The following is a 22,774-nucleotide window of genomic DNA, read 5'->3' on the forward strand; positions in this document are numbered from 1 at the left end:
CCAGCTTTGGCATGGGTAAGATGTCTTGCCCTCCTCCTCTCCATGTAGATGGCAGCTAGCACCAATAATCCTGCAGTCAGACTGAGTCTCACAGTTAATGCCCTGGCTGCACAGTGCAGGATTTGATTTCAGTTTCAAAGGTGAGAGGTAAAGCTTTGGAAAGAATTAACATCATAAAAAAAAAAAAAAAAAAAAAAAAAAGTGGTATCTGAATTGTTTTGCATAAACAGCTACACAATGCATCCATGTCGTATGTTCTTCAAAAGAGAAAAAAACACTTATTTTTAATGTTTTAATATGCCCTGGTGTTAGAGAAAACAAGAACAAATTCACATATCACATCAAAGATAATAATAATAATAATAATTAATAAAAATAATCTGACCGACCGGCAGCATTTGTTGGCTTTAGAAGGCCTCCCATGAAAGAAACACAGTCGAAGACATCCGAGAGCTCTTGGCAGGCTTGATGAATTCAAGTTTTAAAAACAAGTCTGGGGATGCTCCCTGCATGCTAGGGCCCTTTGACATTGGCGGGCCTGGCAGCCAGGCTTGCATAGTAAGCGCACTGAGTGGGGTCACACCGTCCATTGGCTCCTGGAGGTCCCTGTGGGCCCATGAGACCAGGCACCCCAGCTTCACCTTGAGGGCCAGGTGGTCCTGGCATCCCATCTTTGGCATAGCCAGGCTCCCCTGGGAGGCCTAAAATAAAAACACAATGCCCTTGGTGAGTGGCACCCTTAGGGTACCATACTCAGCAGTGCAACATCACAGGAGACTGCGGTACTCCCACATGGGATGCAGGCATCAGCCTCTACAGTTTTGGGTCTGGTTGGCACTTATCTACAAGGTTATGGCAAACATGGATCCTCTGAATGCAAGATTTCCACCCTGTATGCACAACTCTACTATGCTTTCACAAATGTAGAGTTTCCACATTGTAGAGTTTCCATATAGTAGAGTTTCCACATTGTCATGCTTCAACAACATGGGTTGTTGAAAAAAGTGAAAAGTGGACAGATGTTGAAAAGTGGCCAGATGTGATGCTAGTGTTAGGTTTCTTCCCTTTGGGCCACTGGCTACAGAAAGTGTGTATGCTGTTATTTATGTTATCTTGATAGTTTATCTAATGTTGAAGAGCCCTTGTCTTCATGACTGTTCTGAGTGATGTTTTGTGGGGCTTTCTGAATAAACATACCTGGAATTCCTGGAGGACCTATTTCACCTCGTTGGCCAATGCCAGTATCTCCTTTCTCACCCTTTGCTCCTCTTTCTCCTGTAGAGAGGGGAAAAAAGCAACAACAATAAATCTATAAGCATTACCTGCAGATGTAAATAATACTACCACAGGTCTTCCATTCACACCAATGCCAATATATTTGCTAAAAAGCTGTTCCTAATTATGGTCACTCCTCTGAGATGGGGCATAAGGAGGAATGAAGACCTGAACCACTCCAATTCTGATCAGAGGTAGAACACACACTCTGCAATTGCTGGCCACATTCACGAAATCTGCTTTAGAAGACTGAGCCTGCTTCTAACATGACTTCTAAGTGCCACTTAGAGGCTACTAACAGGAGAGGTGAATACCAAAGTTGTTAAGCAAGTCCACTTACTACTTGTATCACTGAAACATCTCAGTAAGTCTGCCCAAGGCAAAGTAAGACCATGATACAAACTTAGACACTAGAAAATTGGAGGATACTCAAATATCTGGCAAGTTATGGGATGACTGTATTTAAAAATAAATAAATAAAAGGCTTTCAGAAAATACGACTCTTAGGGAAACAGTTTAACCAATTTGAAGCATGAACATCCACAGCATCCATGGGCATCCATAGCTTCTCTGGGCAACCTGTGCCAGTGCCTCACCACCCTCTGAGTAAAGAATTTCTTCCTAACAGTAATCAAAATCTGCTCTTTTTTAGTTTAAAAAAATTACTCCTTGTCCTATTTAAAACCATTACTTGTCCTATCAATGTCCTATCATTTCCTAGCTCTTCACCAGAGCTGCTTGTCACTCACCACCTCAGATATACTCCTGCTACCCAGTGCCTACTCTGAAGAACACACGGTAGACACATCCCTTTATTGGAATTCCTGAACGTATCAAGGTTTGCTCACCTTTGGGGCCAATGGGGCCAGGTAGCCCTTCAGACCCAGTCTGTCCAGGCCGGCCAGGCTCTCCCGGAGGGCCGGGTCTTCCTGGTAGTCCTTCTTTCCCAGGGGGACCAGGAGGTCCTGGTCTGCCATGGGATGCTTTTACATGTGCAGGCTGTATCTGAGCCAAGAGATAGGCTAACTTTGCTGTGAAGAGAGAGGAATGAATGGGTTTGTTAGACCAGAAGGTCAGTGCTCCAAGACATGAGAGCCAGAAACAGTGTCCAGTAAAAGAGTGTCCAGAAACAGAGTCCAGTAAAATCCATGTGTTGTCACAGGGATTATGTGTTATCCCCACATAATCCTTCCCTGTTAGCAGTGTTGGTGCCTCACTGGACCTTTCTAGATGATTTGAACATTATTTTCTCCATAGCTTCAATCCTCTCCTGAATATCATGCTGAATCCTAAACACTTCTCTCTGTTCCTTGTGCACCAGGGATCTGAAACATCATTTCCTTTAATTGTACAGTTGGTGGACTTCTGAAGAACTGTGATCATTGCTGATCTGAAAATAAGAGCCTGTCTGTATTGCTTCTGCTACCCAGTGAGATGCTACATGGCTGCTCTGTAGGGAGAAAGCTTTCTTTTCTTGTTCTGGGCTGTTGTACATGTGGAGTGAAAGCCAATGTACCCATCTCTGCCTGTGAAGTCAGAAACTGTGACTAAGGCAGCTCCCTGTGTCAGCATGTTCTCTGATTTCCATGCAGGCACATTGCTTGTGGCTTCCAGATTCAAACCCTAAGCAGCCTTGAGGGCTCTTAAGACATACTTAGCATCACAAAAACATCCTACAGAATGAAGGGAAAAGGGTTTTCTATGTTGACTTCAATGACGCAAAATCTTGACTGCTTTTAGGCTGCAGTGGAAATCGAAGTCTGAGAGCATGTAAATAAACTCCTTCAAATAAATCACCTCATTTCACCACGATCTCTGGAGTGGAGGAAAATTCCCATGGATATGTTTCAGCTGCTCCAAGAGCTGTGTGAGGAGAAGTGCTACAGCTCTGCAGTTCACTGTCAGTAGTGGTCTGCAATTCATATATTCTGAGAGAAACAGCAGCCTAGATTCACCCTGCACCCTCTCCTCATACTGGTGGGCATTGAGTGTCACAACCAGAAATCAGGAACATTTCTCCTCCAGCTGGAACCTCAAAGCAAGTTTACCAGGGCCCATAGACCCTCTGTGGGCTTCTACTCTGCTTACTTTCACTTCCAAGGCCCCGAATGAATCTGTTCTAATTTGTATCTTCTTTATTCCCTACCATCTGAACCCAGGCATCTGCAGGAATGATTCTAAAACAAAGCTGTGTTGGGAGCAAAAGCCACAATGTGATTAGCACAGGCAATGTCCTTAGGCTGAAGAGGGGAGAAAAGCCCCTGCAATGCTGCTGGGAACGTCAAGCCTGGGGAATGGTAAAGCTTGCTCAGCACATTTCGTTTTACACATACCTGCCTTCCAGGCAAGCTTGTTGCAACATCACCTCCCAAAAGCAGAAGAGGTTCAGGTGCCAGTTATAGCACTGCAGCTATGGGAAGTGTGTTTGATGCACTCAGATCTATCTGTTGGCTTCTCAGAGCTGATTACTTACCATCTAGCTGCTTAGCTAATTCCTCTTGGACGAGTCTTCTCAAAGTCTCTAGAGATGGAGGTTCCCCCTAGGGAGTAATAATCACAGTAATAATAAGACATACTAATCACAGCCAGGAGATGTGCAAATGAAACTTTTGATGAAAGGCTTAGAGGGTTGCATTTCTCCACCTAGTGCATACGCAGGGCTGCAGGGACTGCCTGGAAGAAGAACATAAAGGGACTCAGAACATCCACAGTTCCCACCTGGCTGTCAAGGTGTAAGCAGGGAGCCTGATCAGAGGACACAGTTGCTCTCTTTCCTCATTTCCTTCCTAGATAAAATCTCCCTCCTATACACTAACAGGGAAAGTAATAGAAATTGAATCAGGAGACTTCCTCTGCTCCACTAGGCCATGGTGGACAGCCTACCTGCTTCCTCAGCTCTGCACGTTTCCTTGCAGAGAGAAGTATGTGTGCCTCCAGAGTAGTTAAAGAGGGTCTCTGGACTTGGTATATGCGCTGATACTGGATGCATCGCCTGCTGACAGGCCTTATCTCAGCAGAACAGAAGCCAATTCACACACACGATGCTCATTCTTCCAAACATGCACAAGCTTTTGCCTGATTCCAGGCCGCTGAAGGGAGACAGAGAGATGGGGATGTCTGGACTCGGTTCCTTGCACAGTCTCCAAGGGACAGCATCTTTTATTTCCTCTCTCAGCTCCTTTGTGTGACAGTGCTGTTAAACAGCTGTAATACCCATTAAAACTCAAAGCTGTGTAAACAACAACACTGGGTGTCCAACTGAAAAACTGATGAAATCATTTTTGGTAGACTAGAAGGAGAATATTTTTGGCTGAGGCTTTCCAAGACTATAAAGTAATGGTTTTAGGGTAACTAGATGCTTATATTTCCATATTTCACAAACTCAGAAGAATAATTTTAGCTGTATTTTAAAGATAAACAATTTTGAGCACAAAAGATTAAATATTTTCCTTTATAATTTGTAAAGTGATACGTTTCACTTGAAAAATTTTTCATTTTTTGGTTAAAATTCTTCTTTCAATTTGTGACAATTTTGAAAACATTTCTGATCAGCCTAAAATTGGCATTCTTCTGTGAATGAAACTATTCACACAAAAGTGTTGTTTTTCACCCAGACAAATCCTTTTAACATATAAGGACTGTGCCCTCTGTTTACATAAACTTAATGAGGTCTTTTGAACCAGAAATAATTCCTTATTAATAACTGTAGATTTTATTAAGTAGCTAACAAACATTTCAATTTTAACTGAAATAAATGCTGATAGGTATGGAGTTGGTCCATTTGCTGCCTCCTTCACAATTTAAATTTTGCATGAGAACGAGATGTGTTTGTTGATGACAAAGAAAAAAAAAATGTCATTACTACTACTTGTGACGTCTCTTAGTGAATATCCCAATAAGTAAACATGTTTGTGGTACATAATTAGAAGGCTTACATATTATCTTTTGAAGTTTTAACCCTATTAGTTGCATTAAGTCTCCATAATCATCACTGGATATCATCAAATCTCTCTGTGCTGTTGAGACGTGAAAAAAATGCTTTGTCTAAAATTTACCCAGCCTTTACATTACAGATTACTTTACTGTTTATTCCCCCCGAGGTAGTCTCAAATTCATCCTCAGGATGGGCATAGCAGCTTCATTAGTGTCAGTAGTTGTTTCCATTCTTCTACATACATTACCCTCAGGCACTCTCAATAGCTAGATTGTTTCCCGTTAGAAAGAGAAAAAAAAATATATATATATATATATTTATGTATTAAATGAAAATGGGATTTCATGAATTCTGATGAGCTGACTACAGGATTTCCAGGAATAGAGCAGTGACCTTTCTGCAGCTTAGTGTTTTGTCTCTCATAACAACCAGTAGCAGAGGAAGGCATAAGAACTCTACGTGAAATGCTATGCGTTAACACCCATATAGGAAGAAGCTTTTTCAGACTCCAGGTACCCATGGACATAGTCTCATGACCTGATTAGGCTTTTAGAGATATAAGGAGTCAGAGACTGGCTTTGGCTATGGGTCTGAATTGCTCAGCTCTCTTGAAGTCCAATCTAACACCCCCACACCAAATCTCTACAATATCTTACAGTTCTGATTTTTATGTATGAAGAGATAAGAGATAAAAATGCTGCCTCCCCTTTGTAACATATCCTTGCTCAGATTTCTGTCAGCCTTACCATAGGAGCTTTTCGGATTGTACTGTGGCAGTAAAATTACCATACAAAGCCCTTATCTGGCAGCCTTACCCTTGGTCCTGGAAATCCTGGCTGTCCTGGGGGACCAGGAGGTCCAATCTGCCCTGTGTCTCCTGGTGGCCCATGGGGACCCATCAGTCCTGGATGACCTTTATGACCAGGTATCCCAGGTTCACCTGGAGGGCCCTTTTCTCCTTGAGGGCCTTTTTCGCCTTTGATGCCAGGGTCTCCCTAAGCACAAAAACTGACATTACCACCACGAAATAAAAGGCAAACTTCTGAGTTCCAAGCACAGCAAAACACAAACAGCTGAGCTGGCAAAGTTACTGAATACAACATCTGGTGCATTACAAATGATCCACAAATTATTACTGACGCTGAATGATTAAAGAGAGGGCTGGGAGGAAAGGGGAAGCATAACAGATCTCCACAGGCCACACTTCACTCTTAAATGACCCCTTACCCTGGCCCCTACCTCGAAATAGCTGTTTTTATTTCAGTGTAATGAAATAACTAATAATACTTTCCAACCTACTCTGTCTCCTTTGGAGCCAATTTCACCTGGTTTCCCTGGTGCACCCTGCAACAAAATAAAGGTGAGCATGAAAGAGCTATCCATAATAACAGTAAGTAATAAAACGTATGCATTCACAATGATTCTTGCAACCTGTGGAAAATACATTTCCCTGTTGGTCCCACAGATCCGTGAGAGCTCTCTGTTTGCTCTCAAATATCAACAAATCAAGAAAAAAATGAGTTTGTTGCAAACCAGGTAGCATCCTCGATGTTTTTTCCTGAGACACTAGCACTGAAACAACCAGGAGTTTAACTTACCTCTTTTCCTGGAGGGCCTTTTTCTCCTGGATCTCCCTGAGAAGTAGAGAGAGTGGATTTATGACCGTACTGCAAGGACTTGGAAGACCAACCCTACCTATTAACCAGGAGTCTCACTTTCTGTCTAAAGCACAAGTTTTCTACCACACAGTAGTGGGTTTGGACTATTTATTGTCAGCCTACTGCTATAGGTCATTCCTGGAAAAGCACATCCTATTGAGAAAGGATTTTTAGTAAAGCTATATACCATGTAACTGTTTGTAAATAAAAGGAAAGCACATCTACAGAACCAGCTGAGATCAGCAGAGATATTTTATTGAAAATGCATTTCTGCTTTCAGTAAGTTCTATTTCTTTTTCTTACAGATGTTTCACAAAGCTTCCTACCCTTTAACTTGGGCTGGTTTAGCTTAAGCACTGCCAATGTTATAGGCATAACTGTCTAAAGATGTAAGGGATGCATATTTGGTAATGAGAGGTATCATCTTGTATCACAGAAGCTGAGATAATGGATAGAGAGTCAGTTATAAAACAAATTCTAGCTTGAAAGCTTGCCCATATTTTAGAACTGTATCAAATAAACTCAATTTAAATAAGCACCCCATCAGGATTTTTTTTTCTATACTCTACATTTAGAATGTGATAATAAAGCAGTACAATCTTTGCATTTCAGGAAAAAAAAAAAAAAAATCATTGCAGTCCTGGAGCGTACTGATGGAAACAAAGCAAATATTAAACTACAGGTTGCTAAAATTCTGCCTGCATTCCCATATCATGAGTAGATGGATTCATCTTTACAATCCATTTACAATTCACACATGTGATCATATCTGTAATGTGTGTATGCAGATGGCATTTTTCCATAACCTGGCAATACGTGGAGTAACTTCCACTTTGCTGGCATACGTCTCCATATGCATGAGCAATGCAACTAATCACAGATGTGTGATCACATCAGCTCCAAATCAGGCAGCATCAGACCCACTTGAGTATTCCTTAGGGCCACTTCTGCTTTAAATGGCCACCGTGTTTGCTGCCTTAAATTAATTTTCCAGAGAAATATTTTTCTTCTCTTTTCATCACAAAACTCCCTTACCGATCATTAAAAAATAAAAAAGGAAGAAATTCTAGATTCACATAAAAACAATTAAAATCTCATTTTGTCACACTAGAGTTAGAAATGAAAATATTTACCTAACATTCACCTTTTCTACCCTTCTAGTGGAATGTAGTAACTTATTTTGCTTGCCTTGGAAGGGCTAAAGACACTGGATTTCAAAGCTGTGATATTTTCATGTGAATATTATTTTAAATCAATTTGGGAGATATTTACATGTTTTAATTGCAGTTTGCCTCTGTTGCAGGTAACAAAGGAATTTTCCTGGGAGCAGCAAATATCAAGAATAACCATATTACTATCTGCACTTAAAATTTCTGGATTTAGCCCTTCTGGAGTTCATGCAGAGACATAGACTGGGTAACTCAAATAACCCCATACACGTATTGAGAAGACTGTTGAACCATCCCAATTAATGTGCACATTACCAGGGCTGACTGAAAAATACCAATTCATTAAATGAGATTACAGTCATTTGCCCATAAAAATAACGCCAGTCTTTGCAGACCAGTTTCCTTTGGAAGTAGAGCATATGGCTTCTGGTTCTGTGAGATCCCCTGCCTATGATTTCTACCTAATTAAAGAAAACTATGTCCCACCTTCATCTGCCCACCATCTAAAAGCAGGTAATTAGTGGCTCTAATCCATCCCCAGACATACTTACAGGTGGTCCTCGGGGTCCTATGAAGCCAGGGAGTCCTGGGCTGCCATTCTCTCCTTTATTTCCTTTAGGACCCTTTGGACAGAAATGAGAGAGACACTAGCAGCCCTTTCTCCACCACCTCTTTTCCAGAGCATGCACTTACAGATACATTGGAATATGCAAATTTCACCGTAGCAGCAGGGCTCCTAAAACTGACAAGGAAAGGAAGAACAAAGTCATTTAGAAGAGCAGATTGCAGATACCAGGTCTGCATTATTAATAAGCTGTGTGGGGTCCCTGTGAAAGGATGAAAAGAAAGTGACAATTATGGAAGTGACAGGAGGTATGTTCAGCAGCTACTTCTGGTGCTGCATGGTTTCTAAGTTGTCGTTGCAGCCGATGAAATGCCGCGATGCACAACAACAGGGAAGCAGTGCAGATGGTCATATAGCTCAAATCTGAGAATACAATTAACAGACAACAGCTACTGAGCTTCTCCTTTGCTCTTATTTTCAGGTTCAATTTAAAAAACGTCCGCCTTTTACTTATCTCTTGTGATGTTCTGCCAAACTGTCCCATTTTCTTACAGATCAGGGCAGCTTAAATGTCAGTTCAGGAAACAGATCCATTTCACATATACTTTTTTTTTTTTTAAAATTCTTTTTTTTTTTTTTAACCTTTTGTTTTCAGAACTTTATTTGCCACCTTCTAATTCAGAATGTAACCTTTTTTTCTTCTTAGAATGAAACCTGCCTTTATTTTAAGCTCATTTTTTTGTCAAGTGAATGCCAACAAATCAAACAGGCACAAAGCACGTGGCTGTTGAGTATGCAGTGATTTGAAGCATTGCTAATGTTGCACAAAAGAGAAAAGTCTGGAGTTTCTAGGGGTTGGGCCTCAATGTCATATATAGGCATGAACACGGTAGAGCAGCATGGGCACTGTCAAACAGCAGATGCAAAAGGAGAAGGCTCCTGGCAGGTGTTGCCCAATGTCCTTGTGATACAAATCAGCAATGGTGAAGTAGTTCATAAGGTGGAAAAGAAATCCTGATTGTCACAATCATCTTTCTCTCTTCTCCTTTTCTTCAAACAGAAATATTGGCTTGTCACACCAAATTGCAAAGGAAATGGGTGCATTTCCAGACAAGGCTGGAAATAAATGGAGTAGTGTACAGCACAAGGAAACACTTCTCATAATTACCTTTGTGAAGGAGAGAGAATTCATTTTCATGACAGAGAAAGATACTGATGAGATGACTGTCTGTTCTGCTGACCAACACTGTCATTGTTTCCCCTTTCTCATCCATCTGACTTTATCGTTTTTCAATCTCTTACGTTATTTTTGGACTGTAAATCCTCTGGAGCAGAGGCTGCTTTAGTTCTGTGTTTGTGCAGGAAGCGGCCTGGTGAGACCCTGGGTCACCATCTGACTGTCTAGGTAGGTAATGTGATAACATGATGATGATTAAAAGCTAACCCCTGTTTGGCACTCACAGAGCATTCCAGAACGGCAGCAACCTTGTAAAACACACGGGGAGCAACCAAGAAAGCCAAAAAGCAGTAAGAATTGGGAGGAGTGGTTGACACGATAAGAAGAAATGGAGGTTGAAAGGGCAAGAGCGAAGATCTATGGGGTAAGAGGCAATGGCAGTGGTCCCAGCAAGTCAAAAAGAGACTGTGGCAAAGACAAAAAAAGCAGAGGATTATTGTCTGTGGAAAGGCTGGCAGACTGCACCACCCAAACCCCACCTGCATGTTATCATCTCCCCATGCACAAAGGTGTTGTTTGCTTCTCTGCAGCCTCATGAGAGAAGACATCCGAGCAGCAAAGCAAAACGTGCTCAGGGCACAAGTTAGTGGCAAGGCTGAGGTTGCTTTATGGTATTGCAAGGGCTGAGTGCCACAAAGGTGAGCAAAGTCCCACTACAATTATTTTTTCAGATTCCTATGCCTTTTGTTTCTGTCTGAATTTACCATCCCAATGAGCTGTAATGTCTAGGTGGTCAAAGAGAAGGAAAAGCCCTGCACTGCAATAGGTGCTGGTGGGCACAAAGGTTCATCTGCATGGGTTTGCTGAATCCTGAACAATTTGCAGCAGAAGAACAGAGAAAAAACAACAACTGCTTTCTGTCCTCCTTACAGCCCTTCATTACCACGTTGTTCTTCCACACACAGGATGCCCCCGGGGGATTCATTCTGCTCCGTGATCTTGGTTTACTGCCCACTGCCTGCTCTTTTCCCAAGTGCCTGGGGAGAATTTTTCTACTGCTGCTGTTCCTCCATGGCAGCCTGCCAACTCCCCGAGGCCATCCCCTTCCCTGTGACAACTCTCTGCTGGCTACGCAGTCTCTGCTTGGCAAAATTAAATCAACTTGTAAAGACGAGGCATGCCAATCTTTCCTCCATACCAGGTAATCGATCATTTCTTTTTTTTTTCTGTGAACAGATTTGCTGATTAAAAAATATAAAAATAAAAAGATGACCCAGCTTGCAGCTCAATTCCAGGAATATAGCCAAAACTCCTCTGATGTTGTGGCCAGGCAATGATTTTCAGGTCACTGACCTCTACCTTCGGACAAAGCAACTTATAAGCTGCTATACATAACCCTCTCCATCTATACTTCATCCGTCACCTCTCCTTGATGTAACTGCTTGCTGCAAAGGGAACTTTGTTATACTTACTGGGTTACCTGCTGGGCCAGGCTCTCCTGCAGATCCAGGCAATCCATTCTTGCCCTAGATGAAAAGGAAAAAAGTTTAGTGAAGTAACATATACCACAATCAATAAAAATATCCACCTGCTGCTATACCAGCAGGGATTTCACTAACATCGTCCAACCTCCTCTTTTGGGAGATTACAGAGTAAGGATTTCCTATTTTCAGTCAACCCCACAACTTCTGCATGCCTGAGTGCATGGCTAACCCCATCACAGGATAAAAAGTCATTGCATTGGAGTTGACCATAAAGACCAGCCTTTTTACTGGCAATATTCAGAATCATACCTCGTGCTTTCTATTAATCAAGAAACAAAGCAGAGGGAAAAAAAAAAAAAAAAAAAAAAAGATAAACTGATACTTTGCCCTCCAACATATAAAAACCCAGGTGGCTCTTCTCCAAAGAAGAACATGGCTTGGGGTGGTAATTTCCTTCTCCTCAAACCTTTTTATTCATTACTACTGTTGTGAAGGGGCACAACACATTAATGACTAATGCCAGCAGTCCAGGAATAATGAGATAAATTACAAGGTAGACAGAGGAGCTCTCCATATGTTCCTACAGTCTAATCTAACCCCCTACCCTCCTAGCTTCAAGGGACCTGCCATTCCAGCTCCTGGCATTGCTGGCTGAATCAGCATTTTGCCCAGATACGGAACATGTTACAGAATTTGTTTCACTAGCATGTCTTCCCAGAAGGAAAAGAAATCACTCTTATTGCAAAATAATAAAGATATGCCCAGTTTCAGTGACTGAGACCTGAATCCAAATTTGGAAAGCTCTGGGTTTTAAGAGAATTGAAGTGCCTGTTAAATTAATAAAAGTAATTTCTCAGACATCCCAAATGACACTTTCTGAAATGTCAACTAAATTGCCATTTCTCTGCTGAAGATATAATAAAACTCTACATGTGTTCAATTACATAAATCTTTTTCTTGAAATTATGCTTTTTTGTCAGAAAAGAGCATGACAAAAATGAATGGTGTCACATGAACCCCAAATATCTCAAACAGGGCACCTGCAGTTAGTGTCTACCTTTGAAAACCATATTCTGAGGCTCTGTAAGAAGTGATATATCAGGGGCAGGTCTGGAATATGAGCATGTCTGACACTGCAGTCCTGGCAGAAATCATTAAACTCTCCCACCAAAGACAGAAATCAACAATACTTTGTGCTCCTATTAGTCCTCATTGGTTTCCAGCAATATACTTCTGATTTATTTATTTTTTTCCCCAGAAAAGGTAGTGTTTTATCAAACATCACCCTGATTTTGCATAGCATTCTTCCAAACCAGAGGTCTGGGATGCAGAACATCCCCAGTAAACCCAGTGTATCTCCAGAAACTGCTTGTCAGGAGAGAAAACTCACCGGCTGCCCTCTGAGTCCTCGAGGACCCTGTGGCCCTATGGGACCGGTATCGCCCTGAAATGAAGAAAAGTATTCTGGTGAGTGGGAAATACCTGACAGGCAAGCAAAACATCATTTAAAAATGTTCCTATTAAATTACATTGTTTGTGTATTAGGGAAGAACAACATTAAAGAAAACCTTCACTACCTCCTTCCAGGTAGTGGAAGACCACTCTTCTGAAGTGTAAACATTTATCACCAAATGCAGTCTGATTACAAGCAGAACCCATTAGCATCAGCTGATTTTGAAGCTGGATTCCTCAGGGACTGGACTACATTGTTCTCTCCTGAGCAACCTGCTTCTGTATTCTCTGAGGGGTTTCCCTAGGTCTACCTGCCATTTTGCTTTGTAGGGTACCATTTACAGCACAACAGTCTTCCAGTGATACTAGGGGGGTGCAAATGAGAAACCACTTCCCCAAATCCCACAGCAATGGCATATCAGCCACCTGGTACATTGCTCAGCAGCTGCTGCAGGATCCTTCTTCAGTTATGCTCTCCAGAGACTTTGTTATGTGACTGCATTTGACGTTAATAATGTCAGAGGATCTGTTCGTACCATCTCTCTTTCCTCCGAGCAGCAGCGTCTCATTCCACGAGTATTACATAGATTTTGGTTAAGCTATGTGTGCAGTAAGGTACAGCTTTTGCAGGAGAAGCGTGACGGAACCTGGCCCAGTGGGACCTACAGAGTGAAGCATGGCTCGGGGAGGAGTGGCAGAAAGCAGGTCCACGGCTACACAGTAGAGCCTGGGATTTAAACAGCACAGATCTCTCTGCTTTTCCAAAGATATACCTGACATTTAAGTGTCAGCAGCCGAGTGGTGATAAAGGCTCTCAAATTCCTCGTTACCTTAATGAGCTTTGTACAAATCATTTCCTGTGCACTGCTGCGGTAATTCGCCCTTTATTGCAATTTCTGCGGTTGCTTTTAGGGAGGGGTCACTGTGAATGAAATTTTTCATTTGTCAGGGAGAAGATTAATGGCTGCTCAAAATAGTACACTTACATCCTTCCCTGGTGGTCCCTCGTGCCCAGCAGGACCTGTCGCACCTGGTTCCCCCTGCAATTCAGCAAAAAAGAAAGGGATATCAGCTCAAGGTCAATGACAGGCCAGCAACACCTTTGCAAGTGGTATGGGGTTTCTGCAATATCGGACTGAGCTCAGTGATGACTTTTTAAAGCCATTAAGAGCCTTGTACATCATACATGTCACACAGATTACAAAAATAACTTGGAAGCGTGTTCTGAAAGTGATGCATAAGGCACTGCTCCTAGCAGATTTGTTACTGCTACGGCAGTGACTGAAAACCACCAACCTATTCATGGTATAGAAACTATTGTAAGGAAGAAGGGATGAGGAGCTCTAGCAGTGGATTGCTCAGCTAAGCTCCTCTAAGCAAAGCATTTTCTTTCCCCATGGAAAATCAGAATTACTGAGGCAGAAAGAAGTTCAGTTTTGTTTTCTACTTTCTACACTAGGGAGCATTTTGTACTGCATTGCTCAGAATGGAGAAACCAAGTTCTTATGCAGGACTTGAGTTTTAGGCTTCTTGAGGCACAGGCAAGTAAGCCAAACGGCTAGAAACATTTCTATTCTCATTTCTGTACGTTCGTTTCTTATCTTACTCTGCATGACTTAGGCATTTCTGGAGGAGAGCTGATACTCATCCAATGGATGCAGTAGCTTTCCTCAACTTGTATGTCATTTGTACCAGTAGGATACAGTATGGAGGCATCCTGTGAATATTGCTCACAAAGGACTATCTCAAAGGACTATCATTAGAGAGCTCAGATCTACCAGCTGTCTCGCCTTACCCAGCAGTAGAACTTCAGCAGAGGGAATGAAAACAGCTGCTGTGATTTTAGGCTGTGAAGTTGTGTTTGAAAACAGCCACGTTAAACACAGGCCCATCATCATTTTCACCTATAGCCCTAGAAAGGTCAACTTCAATTCACAAAACCTTTCTCCAGAAGACCACGATGCATGCAGTGCATGTTGCTTACCCGGGGACCTGGGGGACCCGTGTCTCCTCTCTGTCCTTTGAAACCCTGCAAAAGAGAATGAAATAAACCATCGCCCATTACCATACCACATGGAAGAATGACAATGTTCTATCTAGAATGTGCACTTAATAACTTTCCCAGTTTTCCTGTGATTACAAGGGACTGGTCAACATGGAGCTGCCATGTGTCAGGCAGCAATTAGGTAGAACAACGTCTCGGGGAGATAAAAGTCCTTTCCACAGCTCCTTAGGCTGCAAGACCAAGACTATAGGGTATGTATTCATGGTATGACCAGCCCAAAAAATCATTTAGCTCTTAATTTCATCATTTCTTTCCTTTCAGGACACATAAGAGAGCACAAGAGCTACAGGTGTGTCCAGGTGTCTGGTAGAAGGGGTGTCATGAGGTTATCTGCTTTAAACTCTAGGTGAGGAACCCAATCTCCTTTAAATTACCCTGACCCAAGTGTAGGACCTTGCACTTAGCCTTGTTGAACTTCATTAGTTTTGCACAGGCCCACCTCTTAAGCCTGTCCAGATCCCTCTGGATGGCATCCCTTCCCTCCAGCACATCAACCACATCACACAGCTTGGTTGCAAACTTGCTGAGGGTGCACCCAATACCTTTGTCCATGTCACTCACACCTGATCACATCAGTAAGGGTTGTCAGCTGTCTGACAAAAGCTTCCCATCTATAATACAGAAGAATTACCTACCGGTAAGCCTCTGGCACCCTCCTGGCCTGGGAGCCCTGGTTCTCCAGGTTTTCCCTATGGGAAACAATCATGTTCATGTTAAGAAGGCTCTCAGGTCCATCCCTCTGCTGTTCAAAATTCTCCCCACTCATACCCTTAGGTGTAACGCTGAGAATTGTGATTGCCTGAGGTTTCTCCAGCTGTGTCTGTGCCTGAGTGTGCAAGGACAGCAGTGACAGAGACATTCCCACACATGTCAATCACTGTCATGAGCGCACCCTTTGAATTTCAAAGGCACTTACACCTTTGGACTGTTGTAACTTTACAGTGTTTTTACTTCCGAGGGGTAATGCACACAACTGCAGCAATACCTAGTCAGCACATATAAAATCATTATCTGCACACAGAAACCATGTGTTCTGATGCAAGCACACAGCTGTCTACAGCTTTTGTGACAAGCACTGCTCCACTTATTGGTTCCCCTAAATGACTGGGGACCTGGCTCCTTACAGAAGCACCAAGTACCATTTGGCAAAGAGGATGGAAACTCCAGATTCTGCAAGCACATTCTTCTTCTAACAAATACAGTTGCAAGGAATTATATTCATCTGATTTATTAACATCTCCCTTTCTCTGATTTATTAGCATTTCCTTTTGGCCTACAACTTTATATCTTTTTTTTTCTTTTTTTTTTTTTCCCCCCTCAATAAATGCAAGTATAGACTAAGTAGAGAACAACAAATACAAACCTCTTAATTCTGGATAACAGAACTGTCAGAGAGCAACCCAGAAAAGGGTTCTTTAAAGACAACTCCTCTAAATTTTTTACACACCATAATCTTCTCCCTAAAAATTGGATCCCCAAGTTTAATGCACAACCTCCCTTCTCTGCAATATTTGCAGTAGTTGTAAAGGTGGAATCACTAGGTTTTAGAGTATTTATGGCAGCTGTAAAAGTAAAAGAACCCAGTTTCTTTTCAAGATTGCTCGTACATGAAAGTTATAAATTGATCAAGACAATATAGTCCTTATGGTGTTAAAAAAAGATGTGCCAACAGATTCCCTGCCCCCACTGAGGAGTCCATAGATAGGCAGCTCCAAAAGCAATAACTGGATGTTGTTCATGATTGCCTGAGTGAAACAGCTTTAAATTACATTACCGGTTCCCCAAGAGATCCTGGCTTGCCATCTTTGCCATCATTCCCAGCAATGCCCTGTTAATGAAATGCAAAGCAGGGGATAAGAAGAAGTTTATAGAATAGATTGGAAATTCTTTGTCAGTGTGAAAACTCACAATAGCAAGTCTGTTCCATTGTGGCATTACTTAAGTTTGTCTAGCCCTCCAAAAAGTCTGATATTTCTACAGTTCAGCCATAAACCTGCCCTTGCCACACCACTATAGCAGCACAAACTGTTTCCCTTTTCCATATGGCAGTTCTATGGGGTTTCCTCCTTTTCAGCAAGGTAAGTATGCCAACAGCCTTAAAACAAGGTTCTAAAAACAGCTGTTATAAATCATTACAACAGCATTATCTTCAATCAACTAGACTGCTTTGCACTGGAGATAGTTCTGTCCCTATCTCTATTAGGCATAAAAGCCAAAATAATATATTGTACTAATATATTTTCCAGAAGAGAAGTGTTTATGCCCAAGATGCACTTGATCTTAAGCAAGTGCAAAGGAATTATTTTAACTATGGACTGAGATGAAGATGGTATTCCAGGCTATGAATCCTCATGTCCTCATACTGGAGCTATTAGGTGATTTTTCTGCTCTACATAAGAGTATTTATGACAAAGAACAAGGAGGCGGATGAGGAACAGGCCTGTTTCACATTGGTAATAAACACTTAGATTTAAAGTGATCAAACACGGTGCTCATTGTGTCCTGGATCAAACACATAGCACCAATATGGTAGGTACCTTTTAAAGATCACACAAAGCATTCAAAGCACCCCAGAAATGTCACCTGTGCTTATAAACAGTTAAATGTACTGAGTGAGAAGGAGCTGAACGGCACTCACTGGAAGTCCTGGCACACCTGGTGGGCCCTGTGGACCTGGAGGGCCATCTTTACCCTGGAAAGAAAGCAGAAACACCATGGTTCAGACAAGTCATGCAGATGTTTCTCAGATGAAGAACCATCACATGCTGCATTTGACAAGGGACCACTGTGAAAATCTGGTCTTGCAGCTCACATCATACCATATACAGGTATAAACCTATATATAGGTTTTCTTGAGTTCATTCCTGCATAAATTGGAAAGTTTTCTTTTAAAGCAAAACATCCAATATTAATTATAAGTTGTTACAGATGGAGAAACCACTAGAATCACTAGTATTTTTTTTTTCTGCAGTTTAATTATATTTAACACTGAGTGCTTCTTGCATGAAGTGTTCAGCCAGAAAATAGAAGGCCTATATTTTATATCTACTGAATCAGCAGTTATGAGAAGTGCCTCATTGACTGTCCCAAGAAAGAAACCCTGTCTTTTTCTACAGGACTGACAAAAGTACCCAACGTCCTTCAAATTATTTCTGCCTTAACCTGCTTTTAAAAAGGGAAGTCCATGTAGTCTTTGTGCTCTCTGCGAGCGCTCACTGATTTCACAACCAGAAAGACCATTACTGGTCCCTTATGATGAAGTTCAGACTGAACAGATGTGCAAAAGGTGTCTTGCTGATTAGGAAACCTTGCTCTAGAAATTAATCACAGAATTACACAGTCCTAAATCATGCATTACTCCAGGATGGTTCATTTTTCCTTTTCACACTTAAGTAAGCATCAATCAGACTGCCGTCAGATTACCCATCTCTCCCAGGGTTTTGTGATGCATTACCATAAAACAGCATCTGAACACTCTTCAAATAAAACAGCAGTAGAAAAATTCTTCATGGACTTCTTGAAGTTTACATCTGTACTCATATTTTCAGTGGTGCCAGGGAATGGTCTAAGGGCCTGGGATCTGAGCAGTCTGTGCTATGGCATTCTTCAAAATGGTGCTGGTTTGTTTTGACAATCCCCAGGCACAACTCAGGTGTTATCCTGGGTCATGAGCCATCCTAACAGATTAAGTCATCCTATTATAGTGGCTACAAGATGTTCATATCAAGTACAGATAGACGAGAGGTACAAAAACCTCCTTAGATGGTAGGCAAAGGTGCAGCAAAGAGGTCCCATGGACTGGATTTTCTCTCTGGCTAATTTGGAGTTCCTTTTGGTGAGTAAACAAAGCTTCAGGAACAGAGTAATCTGCTGCTATTTGTGTGGGTCCTACTTGCAGGTGTAGAGATGTTTCAGATTGAATAATCTGGGGACCTTTCAAAGGACATTACATTGGTTCCAGCTCAGCTTTACTTCACAGAGCTAAGTCTAGGTAAGGCTAGTGGTGTAACACAGAGCGTGGAGCTTACTATGTCTCCTGGGTTTCCTGCTGGTCCTATTGGTCCTGGTGCCCCATCTGGTCCCTAAACAAGAACAAAAACAAAAACAAAAACAAAAACAAACAAACACAAACCAACCAAACAAACAAACAAAAAAAGCAGAAACAACATGAATAATTAAATGAATAATTAACACATTTGCTATATTTGTGACTGCAATCCCTACCACCCTGGAACTACAAGTAAATGAAAGAGGAAAAAGGCACAGTAAAAGTTGCAGGAAAAAAATGTCTAGGGAAACATCACGATTTACTCTCCTTTGACAGGATCAGTTTTATTTTTCACTTTTCATTTGTCCATGACACTCCATTCATGATTCATGTGAGAGTGTCATGGGATAGTTTTAAGAGCTCTAATCCTACTGGACTATGCCTACAGCCAGGGCAGTAACTGTGCCTGTGCTATCAGTTTATCCTAAGAAAATGCTTCTTAAGATGAGCTTGCAGGACTGCAAATGACCCTCAAACAGGGTCCATGTATTGTTCTGGTGGCAAAGCATTCAGCAGGCTCTAGGCACTGCTACCATCTGAAAACAGAATTTTAATCCATTCCTTTTTTCTGGTACCTCCTGTTCTTTAGGTATTGCAATGGAAATTTAGCTTTGAAGAGACTGTGCTGATCCACAGAAAAGACAAAGGCTGCATACCCTTAGCACGGCAGAGCCCCACTACTCTGCAAGCAGCAATATGAGTAGTGATGACTATGGGCAAAGAGAAGAGGGTTGGAAAGAAAAGCCTGATGCTCAGGAAAAGTCCCTGCTCTTGGAGAGTTTAAGTGCAATATCACAAGCATGAGAGACAAGTTATTCCAGCATTGATTCTGCAATGACACCCCAGTATTATGCCTTTATAAATACAATGAAGAATCATTGTATTTGTGGAGAGAGTAGAACAAGAAATGAAACGGACTGCGATGGAATAGGACACATGTAAAAGGCCTCTTAATTCAGAAGTAAACCACAGGATACAAAAATTGGAGAAAAATCTAGTCTTGTACTACTGCATAAAACTGAGAATCCAACCCACTGTTAGATCTGCTGGTTCCAGACTGACAACTTACTCTGCTTATAAGGAAACACCTATGTGCATACTACTAAATAGTCTCTGTGGAAGGGTTTTCATGATCATTGCCTTGTGTAAAGAGAGTGAGTGAAGCTTAGCATCCATTTACAGAGTGAGTTGAAGCAATCAATGAAAAGTGGCTGATGTATTAAATAGCAATTATCATGAGCAGGGAATTCTATGACACTCATGGGACCATTAGGAACCCACTGGAAAAGGCAAATGCAATGCAGACAGGTGAGAATGTTCCTTGCTGCAACTACCTTTATTAGTAAGGAAAATACCAGACCATCTGCTTTGCAACAGAAGAACTTACAGGAGGACCAGGAGTTCCAGGAGCCCCTGCGAAGCCAGGCATCCCTGGGTGACCCTGAAAAAAAAACAAAAGGGAGAGATTTTATACATTGTCCATATTTCTAATTGTATATAAGTTCATTGGTCATTGGGCACTGGGAGGTAAAATCAAAATAAGACAGGTCACAGGGAGCTAGTTATAAAGAAACAATGAACCACAGCTTTTAAAATGAAAGCCTTAGTTTCCAAAACATGCACTTCAGAAATAAATACAGTTACATTCAGGGTGTACTTTCTCTAATGTGTATTTCATGGTATGTTAACAAGAGGTGAGAGCAAACATCGTGGGGCTGGACAAAGCACAAAACCAGGCTGGAAATCGATGCTGTTTAAAATATCCTACAGATCTTATTGAAGATGTGCTGATTTGCACTTTCAACTACTGACTCAGCCCTTGGCAAAAAAAGTGTAAAAGTTTGCTCCAATTTAGACTATTGTCTTTCCTGTGGCATCTCAATCCCTCCTAAAAGAGGCCACCCTTAAACTCATTGTCCAGGATAAATAGCAGCACTAGCTTTTTCAGCCCAGAGACACGTAATTGCCTGGATCTCATCTAGAAATTAGCTGAGGAAATGACCAGAAGTTGGTTACTCTAGGGAACCGAATGTATCCAATGTAGAGGTGAGGATCATCTGGGAATCATTTGGGAATCCACCAAAACAAGACAGGGAAATGTTTTGCTGGAGAGGGGAAAGGAAGCCCATCTGAGGTTTTGCAGCAACGGAGAGCTCCCGTCTTTTTCTTCTGTCTCTGGTTCCTCTACCAGCGTTATAGCAGCTATTGATGAAGAAGGAGTGACAGTGATGACACTGTTGAAAAGCATACTCAATTTTTACCTGTTCTCCTTTTTCTCCTGCATCCCCAGTTGTACCACGGTCTCCTTTAGCACCCTGATAATGAAAAAAAAAAGTAATGGAAGGTCACTTTAGATTCAGTGTTGTGTCAGCTTTTTGACCTATTTCATAAAGCACTTGGACATTTGCTCATAAAACACAAAAATAAGAACTGAGCCCTGCTTGCTCTCCTCTTAAATTCTGCCCTAGATTTTCTCTACGAATGTTGGAGCTAGGAATATCTGGGAAAATGGTCTTTGAACAGACCCAGTGTAGTCTTTTATATATATATATATATATATATATTTATATATAGTCTCAGGGACGTGAAGAGGACAGACACATCCTTAAAAATAGACAGGTTGTTAGGCAATGTACTAAATGGGATTTTGGTAAGGCATCATCTAGTCCAAAGAAGGCACCCACAGTATGAGCTACTAATCTCCTCTCCCTTCAGGGACAACAGCAACAAAAGCAACATTTCTAAGGTGCAGTCAGAAAATTAACACCCATAAAGTGCCTCTCTCTCCCCATTTCTCTCTGTCCTCATGACAACAGAACGGAGGCAACAAACTCAAAAGTAGATGTCCGTTATATCATTGTTTACAGTTAGACAAGATAAATCTCACAAAGCAAAAAATGCTGAGATGATAGGGATACAAATTATGAGCTGAACAATGTACAGGATACTAATGAATTGCAGACCATTGAAATGATACTCTGGTTCATTACATGAGAGCTAGGAGACAAGTGGGGAAAGAAGAACTGTTATTTATCAACTAAAATAGGCCTAATTCATATTGCCAGAAGGCATGAAGCAGCTCGTGAGCGAAGATCTGCAGTTTCACTACTCTGTTTCAGAATTGGATATTGTACCAGTTTGCATGATGCTGGAAAGGACAACTTACTGCATTTTCAAAAGTGCTCTCTGGGTCTTACCCCGCTAGGAGCCTTCTCATATATATGGCCTTCTCATATATATGGAAAAATTCACAATGACAGTTATGTCTTCACAACCTTCTCAAAAGTTTTACAGTATTTTCTATTACCATTTACCAACTCTGTGAATTTGCTATTTTACTTAATATTAAACTGTATATGTGCAGAATATAAAAATCAAATAATTGATATTCTAAATGAATGAAATTAGACTATTTATCAAATATTTAACTTTATATTCTGTACATGTACAGTTTAAAATTGGTCTTACTATTTCAGCTAAACAATCTCAGAAACTGTTGAGAGCCTCTGGTAAGGGAGTTGGGGTTGTTCAGCCTGGAGAAGCGAAAGCTCCAGGGAGACCTTACAGAGGCCTTCCTACTAGAGGGCTACAGAAAAGCTGGGGGGGGACTCTGTCAGGGAGTGAAGTGATAGGCAAGGGGGAATGACTTTAAACTAAAGGAGGGTAAATGTAGATTAGATATAAGGAAGAAATTCTTCACTCAGAGAGTGGTGAGGCACTGGCACAGGCTGCCCAGAGGAGCTGTGGATGCCCCATCCCTGGAGGTGCTCAAGGCCAGGCTGGATGGGGCTTAGGGCAACCTGATCTGGTGGAAGGTGTCCCTGCCAATGGCAGGCGGGTTGGAATTAGGTGATCTTCCAACCAAACAGTTCTATGATTCTATGACCCAGTCTTGCTCTCCTGACCTACACTTTTCCATAGCACTCAATAAAGCAGCTGATGAGGTA

The 22,774-nt window shown here is 41.6% G+C and overlaps 1 protein-coding gene across 1 annotated transcript in view; it reads right to left on the minus strand.

Moving 5' to 3' along the window:
• Positions 1 to 513: 513 nt before the first annotated feature.
• Positions 514 to 22,774, minus strand: part of COL22A1 (collagen type XXII alpha 1 chain) — a gene marked incomplete at both ends in the record, with an annotated part of 202,631 nt that continues 180,370 nt past the window's right edge. The window contains 18 exons of the mRNA XM_084281700.1: positions 514 to 701; positions 1,198 to 1,275; positions 2,124 to 2,306; positions 3,749 to 3,815; positions 6,025 to 6,204; positions 6,509 to 6,553; positions 6,808 to 6,843; positions 8,588 to 8,659; positions 11,251 to 11,304; positions 12,653 to 12,706; positions 13,701 to 13,754; positions 14,699 to 14,743; positions 15,415 to 15,468; positions 16,554 to 16,607; positions 17,418 to 17,471; positions 18,808 to 18,861; positions 20,215 to 20,268; positions 21,089 to 21,142. Of these exons, the coding sequence (XP_084137826.1) occupies positions 514 to 701; positions 1,198 to 1,275; positions 2,124 to 2,306; positions 3,749 to 3,815; positions 6,025 to 6,204; positions 6,509 to 6,553; positions 6,808 to 6,843; positions 8,588 to 8,659; positions 11,251 to 11,304; positions 12,653 to 12,706; positions 13,701 to 13,754; positions 14,699 to 14,743; positions 15,415 to 15,468; positions 16,554 to 16,607; positions 17,418 to 17,471; positions 18,808 to 18,861; positions 20,215 to 20,268; positions 21,089 to 21,142 (1,380 nt within the window). The remainder of the gene's footprint in view (positions 702 to 1,197; positions 1,276 to 2,123; positions 2,307 to 3,748; positions 3,816 to 6,024; positions 6,205 to 6,508; positions 6,554 to 6,807; positions 6,844 to 8,587; positions 8,660 to 11,250; positions 11,305 to 12,652; positions 12,707 to 13,700; positions 13,755 to 14,698; positions 14,744 to 15,414; positions 15,469 to 16,553; positions 16,608 to 17,417; positions 17,472 to 18,807; positions 18,862 to 20,214; positions 20,269 to 21,088; positions 21,143 to 22,774) is intronic.

This window comes from Netta rufina, assembly GCF_964035555.1.
Source record: "Netta rufina genome assembly, chromosome: 2".
NCBI classification, from domain to species: Eukaryota; Metazoa; Chordata; class Aves; order Anseriformes; family Anatidae; genus Netta; species Netta rufina.